This window comes from Nycticebus coucang, chromosome 13 (genome assembly GCF_027406575.1).
Source record: "Nycticebus coucang isolate mNycCou1 chromosome 13, mNycCou1.pri, whole genome shotgun sequence".
Classification (NCBI taxonomy): Eukaryota; Metazoa; Chordata; class Mammalia; order Primates; family Lorisidae; genus Nycticebus; species Nycticebus coucang.
Window position 1 is genome coordinate 24,371,182 of NC_069792.1, and position 14,442 is coordinate 24,385,623.

Consider the following 14,442-nt stretch of genomic DNA (forward strand, 5'->3'; position numbering starts at 1 on the left):
TACCGAGGGTGACACTTTGAGACTGTGTCTCTAAAAAATAAATAAAAAATAAAAACATTCCTTATCTGAGAATTTTAAATACATATTAGTAAAATAATAGATAATTGATATTGGTTCTGGTACGAATTACACTTAACAGAAGAGTTTTAAAAAATGTAAGATAACTTTAGAAAACAAAGTTATAGTTTGAGTGTTCACACAAACCAAAAAGAAAAAGTTATTCTTAACTTTAGAAAATAAAATTATTCTTAACTTTAGAAAATAAAGTTATTAATAAAGAAGTGTTTTCTTATTCTGGTACTCTCCCCACCCACAAAATAGGCAGTGTTTGGAGTTGCCAAGGTGATCTTATTAAACTATTAATTTGTTCCTCTCCTGTGCAAATAACATGCCAAATCAACAACAGTTATAGTTGTGAAATAGTGGTAAACAAAAGTATGTCTTCGGCGGCGCCTGTGGCTCAATGAATAGGGTGCTGGCCCCATATACCGAGGGTGGTGGGTTCGAGCCCGGCCTGACCAAACTGCAACAACAAAAGAATAGCCCAGCACTGTGGCGGGCGCCTGTAGTCCCAGTTACTTGGGAGGCTGAGGCAAGAGAATCACTTAAGCCCAGGATTTGGAAGTTGCTGTGAGCTGTGACACTACCGCACTCTACTGAGGGTGACAAAGTGAGACTCTGTGTCTTAAAAAAAAAAAATGTCTCTACTAGTCACATTCTCATCCAGCTGAATAGGAAGCTGGCTTTCAGGAATTCTTGGGCTGAATTAATTAGCTCTTCACACTTCTGTGGTATTTCAAAATTTTTTTTTTTTTTGAGACAGAGTCTCAAGCTGTTACCCTGGGTAGAGTGCTGTGGCGTTACAGCTCACAGCAACCTCCAACTCTTGGGCTTAAGTGATTCTCTTGCCTTAGACTCCCAAGTAGCTGGGACTGCAGGTGCCCGCCACAACGCTTGGCTATTTTTTGGTTGTAGTTGTCATTGCTGTTTGGCAGACCCGGATTGGAACCCTCCAGCTCTGGGGTTATGTGGCTGGCGCCCTAGCCACTTGAGTTACAGGCCCGCGCCTGGTATTTCAAATTTTAAATTTTAATGATGCAGGATGCAGGGATTCATGGGCTAGGGGCTGGACAGGTACCCACCATTTTCTAGGCATAAACTTTCCAGGCTGTATTTCAGGAAGGTCATGAACAAAGCAGCCTAAAAGGATTTGGGTGGTTCCTCCTTGAGCCCGAAGCACACTTAATTGCCTGGGGTACAAGCCACAAGGACTGTATTCCTGCCCTAAATTTATGATTATTTTCTGCCTGCAGACCTTTTGGCTAGTTGTGGCATACTTCCCCCAAACCCTGTGCCTGCAGGATAGGATTTAAAGCCTTAGACTGAAGGGGAGGGGCTTTACACTTGATTCTCCCCTTCCTTTGCTTATCAATCTACAGTCTTTCCTTGTCAATAAACTCTGTCTTCTTGCTGATCCATATAGTCCGTGGTTTCATTCTTCAAAACCCGAGACCAAAAGAACCCAGAGAAATTCTGGCAACATTAGTGTGTATCAATTGTACTGTATTACACGACTATTATTCCCTTATTCTTACGTGTTTCCTCCACTATTGGGCAGCTCCTATGAACAAATTCGTACATGGATGTGGAATATTTCCGAAAACATATTTGATACGAAGAATCAATTATTACGGGCAGGGAGCGGTGGCTCACGCCTGTAATCCTAGCACTCTGGGAGGCCAAGGTGGGTGGATCGCCTGAGCTCACAGGTTCCGGATCGGCCTGAGCCAGAGCGAGACCTCATCTCTGAAAATAGCAGGGCGTTGTTCTGGGTGCCTGTAGTACCAGCTACTCGGGAGGCTGAGGCAAGGGGATCAATTGAGCCCAGGAGTTTGAGGTTGCTGTGAGCTGCGACATCACAGCGCCCTATAGAGGGCGACAAAGTGAGACTCTTGGTCTCTTAAAAAAAAAAAAAAAAATCAATTATTGCATGAACAACTGAGCTCAGTCAATCCACCCGCCTAGGCCTCCCAGAGTGCTAGGATTACAGGCGTGAGCCACCGCGCGGGCCTTCTACGAACCCAATGGTTGAATTAAATTACCACTGATTTTTGTTAAAATCGTATAACAGTCTTCGTTCTGTAACAATAGGCTAGCATCTCTTTCCTCAAAGAAAGTTTCTACGGCCTAGGAAATGACGTCCACAAGAATGAAAGATTTAACCCTGGACTTCCCCTTTTCTCAGGGATGTCCCCTCAATCCTTCCAGGCTGTCATGGAGAAAGTTACACTCTAGAGCCCGGTTGTCGCGCACAGGTTTGGCGTCTGCACCCAGCCGCCGGACAATGCGGCGCGCGGGTAATGTGCGTGGCATTCTGCGCACGCGCGGGCCGTCCATCCTTCCCGGCGTGCCTCTAGGGGGCGGGGCGCGCACTGTAAAGTCCAGGCCCCTGTGGGGCGAAGTGTAGCTTCTTAACCTTCTTAGCTGCTGCGGCTCTCACGTGCGGCATGCTGCTTCTGGCGTTGGGCGTCTCGTGGGCGTCCGGATTGCGGCTCAGCGGGAAGAGGACGGCATTGTGGGCGGCCACTGCGCTTCGAGGCCCCAGGGAAGCTGTCTCTCGGGCGGCCTCTTTCAGCTGGCTCTCCCGGCCGGTCGGCGGCGGGAGCGCGGGGCTGTGGGGAGCCGCGCCCCTTCTCCGGCGTCCCAGGCGAGCGCAGGTCGGCGGTCCGAGAACTTGACTTGGAAGTAGGGGTAGAGAAGGGGGCGTATCGTCGGACATGGGAGCCTGGGCGACTCTTCGTGACCTTTCCCGCCTGTCCGAGGAGCCCTGCCTCTGCTGAGTTTGCAGAAGGCGGAGGCCTCGGGACCCGAGTGGTGGCCTGGTGTTCACAGCTTCGGCCGGTCTAGGAGTAGGGTTGGAAAGCGGTTACTTTTCTGGGCGGGTCCACGCACTTTACACTTGGTTGCAAATCCAGCCACTTGTGATGGCAACTGCGTTTAGTTCCTTTTCTACTCTTGAGCAGAAGCTTAGAAGGGTTTATTTGCAAAAACATTGGGTGTCGCACCTGGAGGCAGAACTGAGAGAGCCTGCGCAGCCAGATTGACTTCGCCGTGTGTGTGTGTGTGTGTGTGTGGGGGGGGGGGGTCTGTGTGTTAAAGTAAGATGGCTCTGTTTTTAGGAATTCCATTGAGTTCTGGAAAAAGTACATGGACGTTATCCTTGCATGTTAATCTGAATAAATTATCTCCTAATTCTGCCCTGAATGATAACAGGATAGCAAGCTTTGTTGAATCTTGGAAGAAATGCCTGAAATGGAAACTTGAATCTTATAAAATTTCAGCATGAAGAAATCAGGCATTCTTTTTACGTTTTCTTTTTTTCTGGAGACAGAGTTTCAGTCGCCCTGGGGTTGTGTGCCATGGCGTCATAGCTCACAGGAACTGGGTCTCGCTCTTGCTCAGGCTGGTCTCGAACTCCTGAGCTCAAGCAATGCGCCTGCCTTGGCTTCCCGGAGTGTGGGATTACAGGCAGGAAACAACGTGCCTGGCGTCTTTTACATTTTCAGATATATTCACTGTGAAATTAATTCATTTTCAGATGTTTGGTCAACTCCTCTGTTCGTTAAGTTTGATGTAGAATTTGAAGTACAATTTTTTCTTGTTGAGAGGAAGGGTGGGAATGCAAGGTATTTACAAGGCCTTTGGTGAAAAAAAGTGTCTTAATACTAAGTATAGTATAAATATTTTGGAATATTAAAAAATGTCTGGGCTTTAAATATAATCTGAATTTGCAGAGTATTTTTCTTAGATTGTTGTATTAAAATTTTATTTAAATGCTAATGCATTAATGAGAGTGAGGTTCTCATTAAAAGTGGGATAGAACTATTCCACAAAACTTTTTTTATTTTTATTTTTTTTTTGAGACAGAGCCTCAAGCTGTCACCCTGGGTAGAGTGCTATGGCATCACAGCTCACAGCAACATCCAACTCCTGGGTTCAATGGATTCTCCTGCCTCCGCCTCTCAAGTAGCTGGGACCACAGGTGCCTGCCACAACTCCCAGCTAATTTTTGGTTGTGGCTGTCGTTGTTTGGCAGGCGGGGCTGGATTTGAACCCACTAGCTTAGGTGTAACTTGGCTGGCGTGTTAGTCGTTTGAGCCACAGGCGCTGAGCCTTTTTTTTTTTGTTGTTGTTTAAAGTCCCTCTAGACCTAAAAACCTGAGAGCTGGGATGCAAAACTAATAAACTCTAATTCTCCACTTTTTTGCTTGTGACTGGGATTACGGAAAGTCATTCGGTTAGCTAATTTGATTTCTTTTGCTCTGTAGATTATTTGGGAGAATTTCTATGTCACCTTATATGACAAGTTCTCTTCTCTTCATTATATTTTTAAAAATAAACTTTAAAAAATTTCAAAGTTGATTGAAAATGCAATTGACTGTTTGCTCATATTATGATGGTCTCTTTTCAAATAGATACCTGTTTTTTGGGAAGGATGTGTTCGATGCTTGCATACACAACTTGACCAATCTGAAGATGGAAGGTTGATTTATACTGGGAATTTGGCCCGAGCAGTATTTGGTAGGTAATTGGAAGTGAGGATATTTCTCTTTTTTTAGCTGTAAAAAATAACTCCTAGCATATGTTACCTATTGTTTTAGCGTCCTGTAATTACAAAACATAAGAAAAGTTAGGTGATAAGTTTTTTTCTTTAGGCCTTTTGATGAGATGTAGAAATATTTACATTTTGGAGAGATTTTTAAAAAGATGTTTGAAGTGTTATGTTATGACTACTATCTTAGGGGTGGACATGTAAGTTTACTTTCTTTGTTCACCACTCTTGACTTTTTTTGTTTGGTTGGTTTTGAGACATAGTCTCACTATGTTGCCCTTGGTAGAGTGCTGTGGCATCACAGCTCACAGCAACCTCAAATTCTTGGTCTCAAGGGATTCTCTTGTCTCAGCCTCCTAAGTAGCTGGGACTATAGGCGTCTGACACACTGCCCACCTAGTTTTCTTATTACAGTTGTCATTGTTGGTTAGCTGGCCTGGGCCAGGTTCAAACCCGCCAGCTTGGGTGTATGTGGCTGGCATAGTAACCACTGTGCTATGGGCACCGAGCCACTCTCAAAAGATGTTTAACAAAATACAAACTGTATTTGTGTAATGTTTGGATACACAAAGGAAAAAATACGGAAGGATACCTCTTAAGAGTAAGTTATTTGGGGGGAGTAGAATTGGACAATTTCTAATTTTAATACTTCATTTATTTCTAAATTTGGCAGTTAAAATGAGCATGTAATGATTTTATATAATTCAAAAATAGACAAATTATACATTTATTCAGGCCATCTTAGAATTTATAATAAACATTTATTCAGTGGCCTTTCCAGGTGGGAGAAAGAAAGGATAGCTGTAAGTTATAGCTATAGGTTTAAGGCACTTTTCTTAGGTCATGATTTAGTATTTAATAGAGAATGTCACAAATACTTAGTAGTATGGTATGTGATTTGTTCAAATTCTCAGAGTTCGTATTTTTTTTAATCTGAAACTTGAAACATCTGGATGATTAGTTTATAGCCAAGTGTGGCCACAGGTTTTGGCACTCACATTTAGTTTTTTGTTTTTGATCACAATGGTGCCAAGTAGTTATCTAAAATTTACTTAGGCCTTGGTGCCTATAGCTCAGCGGCTGGGGCCATATACACCGGATCTGGTGGTTTCGAATCCAGCTTAGGCCTTCCAAACAACAATGACAACTACAATCAAAAAATAGCTGGGCAGGGTGGCGCCTGTGGCTCAGTGAGTAGGGCGCCAGCCCCATATACCGAGGGTGGCAGGTTTAAACCCAGCCCTGGCCAAACTGCAACAACAACAACAACAAAAGCCGGGTGTTGTGGTGGGCACCTGTAATCCCAGCTACTCAGGAGGCTGAGGCAAGAGAATCGCCTAAGCCCAAGAGCTGGAGGTTGCTGTGAGCTGTGATGCTACAGCACTCTACGAGGGCTCTACCAAGGGTGACATAGTAAGATTCTGTCTCCAAAAGAAAAAATAAAATTGACTCTGGAAATTTGTTACTTCTCAAGTATGTAATGTAAGAGTATGTTTAAAATACAGTTTTATTTTATTATTTTTTGAGACAGAGTCCCAAGCTGTCACCCTGGGTAGAGTGCTGTGGTGTCCCAGCTCACAGCAACCTCAAACTGTTGGGCTTAAGTGATTCTCTTGCCTCAGCCTCCCTAGTAGCTGGGACTACAGGTGCCCACCACAAGGCCTGGCTGTTTCTTTTGTTGCAATTGCCATTGTTGTTTTAGCTGGCCCAGGAGGGGTTCGAACCCACCAGCTTTGGCATATGTGGCTGGCGCCCTACACATGGCTACAGGCACCACCTAAAGTACAGTATTAGCTATTTAGGACTTCTGGGGAAGGACCGATTATAATCATCATTAAGTAGAATTCTGAAGTTATTGGAATAACCAATTCAGGTGGTTAGAAATTCTTTCTTCAGAAGTAAGAGTAAGTATGAGTAAGCCATTGAGTCTGGTATTCCATCTCAATGGCCTGCACACCTGTATTGATACCACTGAGATATCTTTTAACAGTGACTCCCATGGTACCCGTCTGTCTGAATGCAGGCACCATTTCTTTCTTTTTTTTGAGACAGTCTTAAGCTGTCACCACGGGTAGAGTACTGTGGCGTCACAGCTCACAGCAACCTCAAACTCTTAGGCTTAAGTGATTCTCTTGCCTCAGCCTTCTAAGTAACTGGGACTACAGGTGCCTGCTACAATGCCCAGCTATTTTTTGTTGCAGTTGTCATTCTTTTTTTTTTTTTTTTTTTTTGTAGAGACAGAGTCTCACTTTATGGCCCTCGGTAGAGTGCCGTGGCGGCACACAGCTCACAGGAACCTCCAACTCCTGGGCTTAAGCGATTCTCTTGCCTCAGCCTCCCGAGTAGCTGCGACTACAGGTGCCCGCCACAACGCCCAGCTATTTTTTGGTTGCAGTTCAGCTGGGGCCAGGTTTGAACCCGCCACCCTGGGTATATGGGGCCGGCGCCTTACCGACTGAGCCACAGGCGCCGCCCTGCAGTTGTCATTCTTAGTTAGCTGGCCTGGCCGGGTTCAAACCCGCCAACTTCAGTGTATGTGGCTGGCGCCGTAACCACTGTGTTACAGGTGCCAAGCTATTTTTTATTGCCATAGTCATTGTTTTTTTTTTTTTTTTAGAGACAGAGTAATTTTTTTAAAAATGCAGTCAGACTATCAGTTTTTTTGCTAGATTGCTTCTGTATTTTGAATCATAATAAGAACTAGATTAGGAAGGATTTTATGGATTTTATTTTATTTATTTTTTTGTTTTAGAGACAGAGTCTCATTTTATCGCCCTTGGTAGAGTGCTATGGTGTCACAGCTCACAGCAGCCTCAAACTCCTGGGCTTAGGCAATTCTCTTGCCTCAGCCTCCTGAGTAGCTGGGACTACAGGCACCTGCCACAACGCGCCCGGCTATTCTGTTTGTTGTTGCAGTTTGGCCTGGGGCAGGGTTCTAACTCACCACCCTCCGTATAGTATATGGGGTGGCACCCCCTAGATTTTATTTTTTTTATATCTCTGATTTTACTTTTTCTTTCTTTTCTTTCTTTCTTTTTTAAAGATAGAGTCTCACTATGTTGCCCTTGGTAGAGTGCCATCAAGTCACAGCTTCTAGCAACCTCCAACTCTTGGGCTTAAGCGATTCTCTTGCCTCCGCCTCCTGTGTAGCTGGGACTACAGGCACCTGCCTCAATGCCTGGCTATTTTTTTGTTGCAGTTGTCATTGTTGTTTAGCTGGTCCAGGCCGGGCTTGAACCCGCCAGCCAGTGTATGTGGCTGGTGCTGTAACCACTGTGCTATGGGCACCGAGCCTTTTTCTTTTCTTTTTTTGAGACAGAGTCTCAAGCTGTCACCCTGGATAGAGTGCCATGGCATCATAGTTCACAGCAACCTCCAACTCATGGGCTCAAGTGAGCCTTTTGCGTTAGTTTTTCTATTTTTAGTAGAGCTGGGGGTCTCGATTTTGCTCAGGCTGGTCTCGAACTCATGAACTCAAGTAAATCACCCACCACCTCATCCTCCCAGAGTGTTAGGATTACAGGCATGAGCCACTGTGCCCAGCTTCTGATTTTACTTTTTAAATTTAAACCTCTGGGCTATATCTGTGTTTTAATTTGAATGTCTCTCCTTACTAAGGAATTGAATATTGTCCAGGCTCGGTGGCTCATGCCTTTAATTCTAGCACTCTGGGGAGGCTGAGGTAGGATGATTACTTGAGCACAGGAGTTTGAAACCAGCCTGAGCAAGAGTGAGACCACTAAAAATAGAAAAATTGGCCAGGTGCCTGTGTCTCAGTTGCTTGGGAGGCTGAGGCAGAAGGATTGCCTGAGCCCAGGAGTTTTGGTTGCTGTGAGCTAGCCTGATATTAAATCTTTTATTGTAGAACTGAGGTACAGGCCATTTAAACCCTAAAGTAGGTTTCTTACCTTGAGAGGCATCACATTGCCATGGTCAATGGCATGGACTCTAGAGTTAATTGCCTGGGTTTGAATCCTACCCCTGCTACTTGGTAGTTGTCTGATGTTGTGCAAGTGCCTCATTTTTCTTATTTGAGGGTGATGATGATAATTGTAAATCTAAATCTATCTTGTAGGTTTTGCCTGTAGATTTCATGAATAAAAGTATAAATTGCTTAAAGAACCTGGCGTATAATAAACATATTTGTGTTTTGTTTTTTTTCTGTTTTGATGATGACATAGTCAGAAAAGTGGAAGAATTAGTAGAATAGAATGATTCTTTTGTAAAACCTGAAAGTATTGATCCTCTCTCCTTTTTTCCCCCTTAGGTGTAAAGTGTTTCTCTTACACTACAAGTGTGATCAGCTTTGCATTTCTACCATACATTTTTGCACAAAATAATAATGCATTTGTAAGTCTACCTGGGCAAATCTTATTTTATGGCATCATAGGGAGTTTTGCATTTATCACTCCAGTGCTGCTTCACTTTGTTACAAAAAGCTATGTCATTCGGTTGTACCATGAGGCCACAACAGACACTTACAAAGCCATTACTTATAATTTTGTGCTTAGAGAAACAAGTACAGTGTTCCATCAGAATGATGTGATTATTCCAGACAGCACATATCTGTTTACCACATTTTGTGCTAAAACAAAATCACTGTTAGTTAATCCATTGCACTTTCCAGTGCCCGAAGACTATTTCCATCTAATGGGTTATGACAAAATGTTCAATTTTGATACAGAAGAAGCTGGTGAAGATAAACAGGTTAAGAAGGAGAAATGAGCATTATGTTTTTATGTTTGTGATTTATGTCTCAATGTATAACAATTGTCTTGTATTCTCTTAATGACTTATGAAGATAGCTTGAAATTGTTAAACAGAGCTTTTAATTAATTTTCAGAGAATGATACGCCTTTATAATAAACTATGTTTGAAAGCATACTGTGTACCATTTGTGCTCAGAAAAGGTATATGAGACTACATGTTCATGATGGTATATGCATGGATGATTTAAGAGCTGTATGTAAGTGTGGTTGCCTCTGAACTGGGGATCTCCCAGAATCAAATGTGAGAGTTACTTTTTCTTTGTTTGGATTTTTCTTGGTGTATGAATATTCTTGTCCTACATTAAAAAACTTTGAAAAATAAACAGTATGGGAAGCAGTGTTAATCTGTCTCCATAGTGAGAATGTTCACGTACAGTTGAGTTTGTGAGTTACAAAGGAAATGATAACCTAGGTAGTGTCTTTGGTGGTCTCACTTGGCACCCTGTCGAAGTAGGAAAATCACTGGTACTAAAGCTGTGGATGGTACTTTCTTTTTTTTTTTTTTTTTGGTTTTTGGCCGGGGCTGGGTTTGAACCCGCCACCTCTGGCATATGGGACCGGCGCCCTACTCCTTGAGCCACAGGTGCCGCCCATTTTATTTTTTTATTTTTTATTTTTTTTATTTTTTTTTTTGGATGGTACTTTCTATAAGATAGCAATATCTGTGCTAGCTTTTGCTCCCAAAAGTAACAATAAGGCCCTTAGACATGAATGATGGTCTTTGTGTGTGTGTATATATATATATATTTTTTTATTTTGGGACAGAGTCTCACTACATCACCCTTGGTAGAGTGTTGTGGCATCACAGCTCACAGCAACCTCAAACTCGGGCTTAAGTAATTCTCTTGCCTCAGCCTCCCAAGTAGCTGGGACTACAGGTGCCTACCACATTTTTTTTGTTGTTGTAGTTGTCGTTTAGCTGACCCGGGTCAGTTTTGAACTCAGCAGCCTGGGTGGACGTGGCTGGGTACAGTGGCTCAATGCCTGTAATCCCAGCACTTGTGAGGCTAGCCTGAGTCCCAGCTATTTGGGGGACTGAGACAACAGAATCCCTTAAGCCCGGGAGTTTGAGGTTGCTGTGAGCTATGATGCCGTGCTCTACTGAGGGTGACAAAATGAAACTGTCTCAAGATAAAATTGCATTCTGAATTTTTCTTTTTTTTTTAAAGCTATTAGGTCTTGGGCTGGGCAAGGTGGCTCATGTCTACAATTCTAGCACTCTGGGAGGCCAATGTGGGTGGATTGCCTGAGCTCAGAAGTTCGAGACCAACCTGAGCCAGAGTGAGACCCTGTCTCTAAAAGAATAGGTGGGCATTGTGGCAGTCGCCTGTAGTCCCATTTGTTTGGGAGGCTGAGGCAAGAAAATCTGCATAAGCCCAAGAGTTTGAGGTTGCTGTGAGCTATGACACGACAGCACTATACTGAGGGCAACAAAACGAGCCTTCAAAAAGAAAAAAAAAACAAATAGGTTGTAGTGTTTTTCCTAGGCTGGGTTACATTGAACAATCACAGCTCACTGCACCCTTGAACGTCTGGGGTCCTCAGCCTCTTGACTAGCTAGCACTGATTACATGCTTATGCCACCTCTCCTGGCTAATTTTTTAAAAAAGTTTGTTGAGAAAATCTTGCTGTGTTATCCAGGCTGGTCTGGGCTGAAGAAATTCTGCCTCAACCTCCCAAAGTGCTGAAAATGTAGGTGTGAGCCACCATTCTTGGTTTCTGATTCTTTTAGAACACTTCTATTGGTGCTTTTCTATTGAGAATTTCAACCAAGAAAAGTGTAATGAATCTGTGTGACTCTCAGATTCAACAGTTACCATTTGTACTCAATATTGTTTCATCTGCCCTATTTACCCTGTACTTTAAATATTTAATTTTGTAGCTCTAGAACAGTGGTTCTCAACCTTCCTAATGGGGTGAACCTTTAATTTAGTCCAAAGGGGTTGCAACCCACAGGTTGAGAACCGCTGGTCTAGAAGATAAGGACTTCCTTAAAAATATAAAAATACCATAACTACAAAAAGCAAAATAAAAATGCTACAAAGCTAATATCAAATGTCCAATCTGAAATATCTTTTAAAATTCTTCTATGGGCTTCTCCATTTCTTTCACGTTTCCCCCTTGCAAATTTCCCCCGTCCTCGTCTGGATTTTCTTAATGTACCCCTGAGCTGCATTTTAACATGCTTCTTTATTGCCTATAAATGGATGTGTAGTTTTTTGGTTTTTTTTTTTCAGTTTCTAGCTGGGGCTGGGTTTGAACCCGCCACCTCTGGCATATGGGGCCAGCACCCTACTCCTTTGAGCCATAGGCACCGCCCTGGATGAGTAGATCTTAAAGCTTCATCAGAGGGAAGTGTAATTATTTGGGACCAAATGACTTCATAGATGTTGGTACTATCTGCTGCATAACAAACTGCTCTAAAACTTACAGGCACGAAGCAACAATAAACATAATGTTGCACAGTGTAGGTATGGAATTGCTGATTGGCACGTCCTTTGACACAGGTTCTCTCAGGAGGCAACAGTCAAATCTGGTGTAGCTGTCATCCGAAGGCTGAATTAGGGTAGGAACCCTAGTGACCTCCTGTTGTGACCAATGCTTTATTGATTACACAGTGAGCCTTACTGAGAGTTGGAAGGGATTTGCAAGGGCTTGCACACTAGGAAATAAGGCTCATTGGGTGCTATGGTGGGACTGGTTGCTGCAGTGCTCTTCCATTAGAAGGTACATAACTTTTTTTTTTTGGAGACAGAGTCTTTGTTGCCCTCAGTAGAGTGCTGCAGTGTCATAGCTCGCAGCAACAGTGAAAGCAAATTAATTTATGTAGTATTTTTCCCATTACATATCATCAGGAGGGTTGATGTCAACTTTTCTTATACCTACATCAGACCAGTTGGTTCTCAAAACCGTCCCACCAGACTGCGTGAATGGTTTGTTCATAGCACATTTAACTCCATCAGAACCATCTGAATAGATCTGCTGAAATAATTTGTTTAAAGCTGCCTCTCCCTCCAACTTCTCATTCTTTTCTTCTTCTTTAATCTCACCAACCAATTTATCCCAGTTTCTTATATAATGAGATGATGATGGATATAGATTGTTTACATCTGCTATGAATTGTCTTGGCTTACACACATCTCCTTGCCCCTCTAGTGTTTCCCATCTCACAGCCTCTGGCTTTCTCATTTTAATTTCAATCTTTGTTGAAAGTACTTTAAATGTACTTTGTTCTGGTATAGGATAAAGTAGTCTCAGTTTCAGATTGTAATCTTCTCCAGATGGGAGTTTCACCAACGCAGATAACTCTTTTTCTGAAAATTCCACATTGACATCATTCTTCTGAACATTCTTGATCATAAGTGTAATGATTACTTGAGATTCTTTTTTTTTTGTGGTTTTTGGCTGGGGCTGGGTTTGAACCCGCCACCTCCGGCATATGGGACCAGCGCCCTACTCCTTGAGCCACAGGCGCCACCCGATTACTTGAGATTCTGTTTGATACCAGTCATACTTGATTTTTGACTGATGAGTCTGCCAGGATGTAGACACCCCAGATTCTGATCCATTCTGAGCTTCTTGACACCTTTTAATCCAGACAGTGAAATCAGCATCTGTGCTGTCGAATTTTTGTCCTTCTGTAAAAGTTTCTAGAGCAGCAGCATAGTTTTTTTCATGGTATTCAGAAATCCCTTTTCTTAGCATAGCAGTAGAATTATTTGGATTGAGTTCTAGAGACTTCTTTGCATCAGCAACATCATCACAGTAATTCCCAAGAAGAATGTGACAATAAGCTCTTTGACAGTAATACTGTGCATCATCTGGTTTCTGTTCCAAAGCTTTAGTCAGCTCCTCTAACGCCGTCTGGGGGTCCTTGTCAATCAGAGCATCTGACAAGCTCTGGAAAAACCTTTGGGCTGTTGCAGGGCCAGCTGCAGCCGCCGCCATTCCTCATAGTCATAATTGCTGCCACTGGAGCTGCGATTACCACGGTTAGCAGCTCTGCCACCGCCCAAGAGGGAAACTTCTGCCTTTTTTTTTTTTTTTTTTGAGACAGAGCCTCAAGCTGTCGCCCTGGGTAGAGTGTCGTGGCATCACAGCTCCCAGCAATCTCCAACTCCTGGGCTCAAGCGATTCTCTTACCTCCACTCCCAAGTAGCTGGGACTACAGGAGCACCCCACAATGCCCAGCTATTTTTTGGTTGCAGCTGTTGTTGTTTGGCGGGCCCAGGCTGGATTCGAACCCTCCAGCTCAGGTGTATGTGGCTCGCACCTTAGCCTCTTGAGCCACAGGCACTGAGCCAGTTTTCTGTTTTTAGTAGAGATGGGTCTCACTTTTCCTTAGGCTGTTGTTGAACTTGTGAACTCAAGCTATCCACCTGCCTGGGCCTCCCAGAGTGCCTGAGCCCCCACGCCAAGCTGATTATTTTCCTTTTAAGTATATAGATATTTAGGCCACAACTCCATGACATCTTTGCCTCTTAACCCTTAATTATATCCTATGAAGGACTTCTAGCAAAGCATCTAAAGAAACAGCTGTTTTTCTAAAATGGAAAGAGTTTTGGAATGAAATATATGCCACAGTAAAATAACGATGTTTCATTATGAGGACTATATGCCACAGTAAAATAACGATGTTTCATTATGAGGACTCAAGATCTTCTCCAGCTCTGGTTTGTTGTAGGTGAATGGATTCTCAAGACAGGGCCTCTGTCCACAGTGCAGAACTCCAGTGCAGTCACCTCGTTTGGGATCCCATCTGTCCATGTTCTGTCCTGTGGCTAAACTTGTTACTGGGCAGAAATAGTTTCCATGAGCCAGTTCGGTTCAGATCTGTGGGTACAGCTCTATGAGCCATGAGAAATTTTTGTCTTTATACAAAGAGCTTGTAGGAGAGAATCGCAGTGCAGATGGAAGAGGACAAGCAGGCTAGTTGTCTTACTGTTGAGCCCGAAGAGCTTTTTTTTTTTTTTCTTTTTGAGACAGTCTCCCTCTGTTGGCCTCCATAGAGTGTCAGTGGTATCACAGCTCACAGCACCCTTAAACTCCTGGGCTCAAGCG

The 14,442-nt window shown here is 43.3% G+C and overlaps 1 protein-coding gene and 1 pseudogene across 2 annotated transcripts; one reads left to right on the forward strand and one right to left on the reverse strand.

Moving 5' to 3' along the window:
• The first annotated feature begins 2,403 nt into the window (after positions 1-2,403).
• On the forward strand, positions 2,404-9,704 carry TMEM70 (transmembrane protein 70). Its single transcript, XM_053559248.1, has 3 exons — positions 2,404-2,717; positions 4,476-4,581; positions 8,880-9,704. Exons 1-3 carry the CDS (start codon positions 2,508-2,510, stop codon positions 9,335-9,337), a joined length of 774 nt encoding a protein of 257 aa, XP_053415223.1. The 5' UTR covers positions 2,404-2,507; the 3' UTR covers positions 9,338-9,704.
• Positions 9,705-12,198: 2,494 nt separating this feature from the next.
• On the reverse strand, positions 12,199-13,406 carry LOC128563300 (protein SGT1 homolog; annotated as a pseudogene). Its single transcript, XR_008373776.1, has 2 exons — positions 12,855-13,406; positions 12,199-12,755 (listed from the first exon to the last, which is right to left on the reverse strand). The product of XR_008373776.1 is annotated as a protein SGT1 homolog (transcript).
• Between the last annotated feature and the right edge of the window lie 1,036 nt (positions 13,407-14,442).

Excerpts from the sequence above, each read along its gene's own strand:
- TMEM70 (XM_053559248.1), top strand. The coding sequence starts at position 2,508 with ATGCTGCTTCTGGCGTTGGGCGTCTCGTGGGCGTCCGGATTGCGGCTC. Across the intron at positions 2,718-4,475 it reads GGCGTCCCAGGCGAGCGCAG|ATACCTGTTTTTTGGGAAGG; the intron begins GTCGGCGGTCCG and ends CTTTTCAAATAG. Across the intron at positions 4,582-8,879 it reads TTTGGCCCGAGCAGTATTTG|GTGTAAAGTGTTTCTCTTAC; the intron begins GTAGGTAATTGG and ends TTTCCCCCTTAG.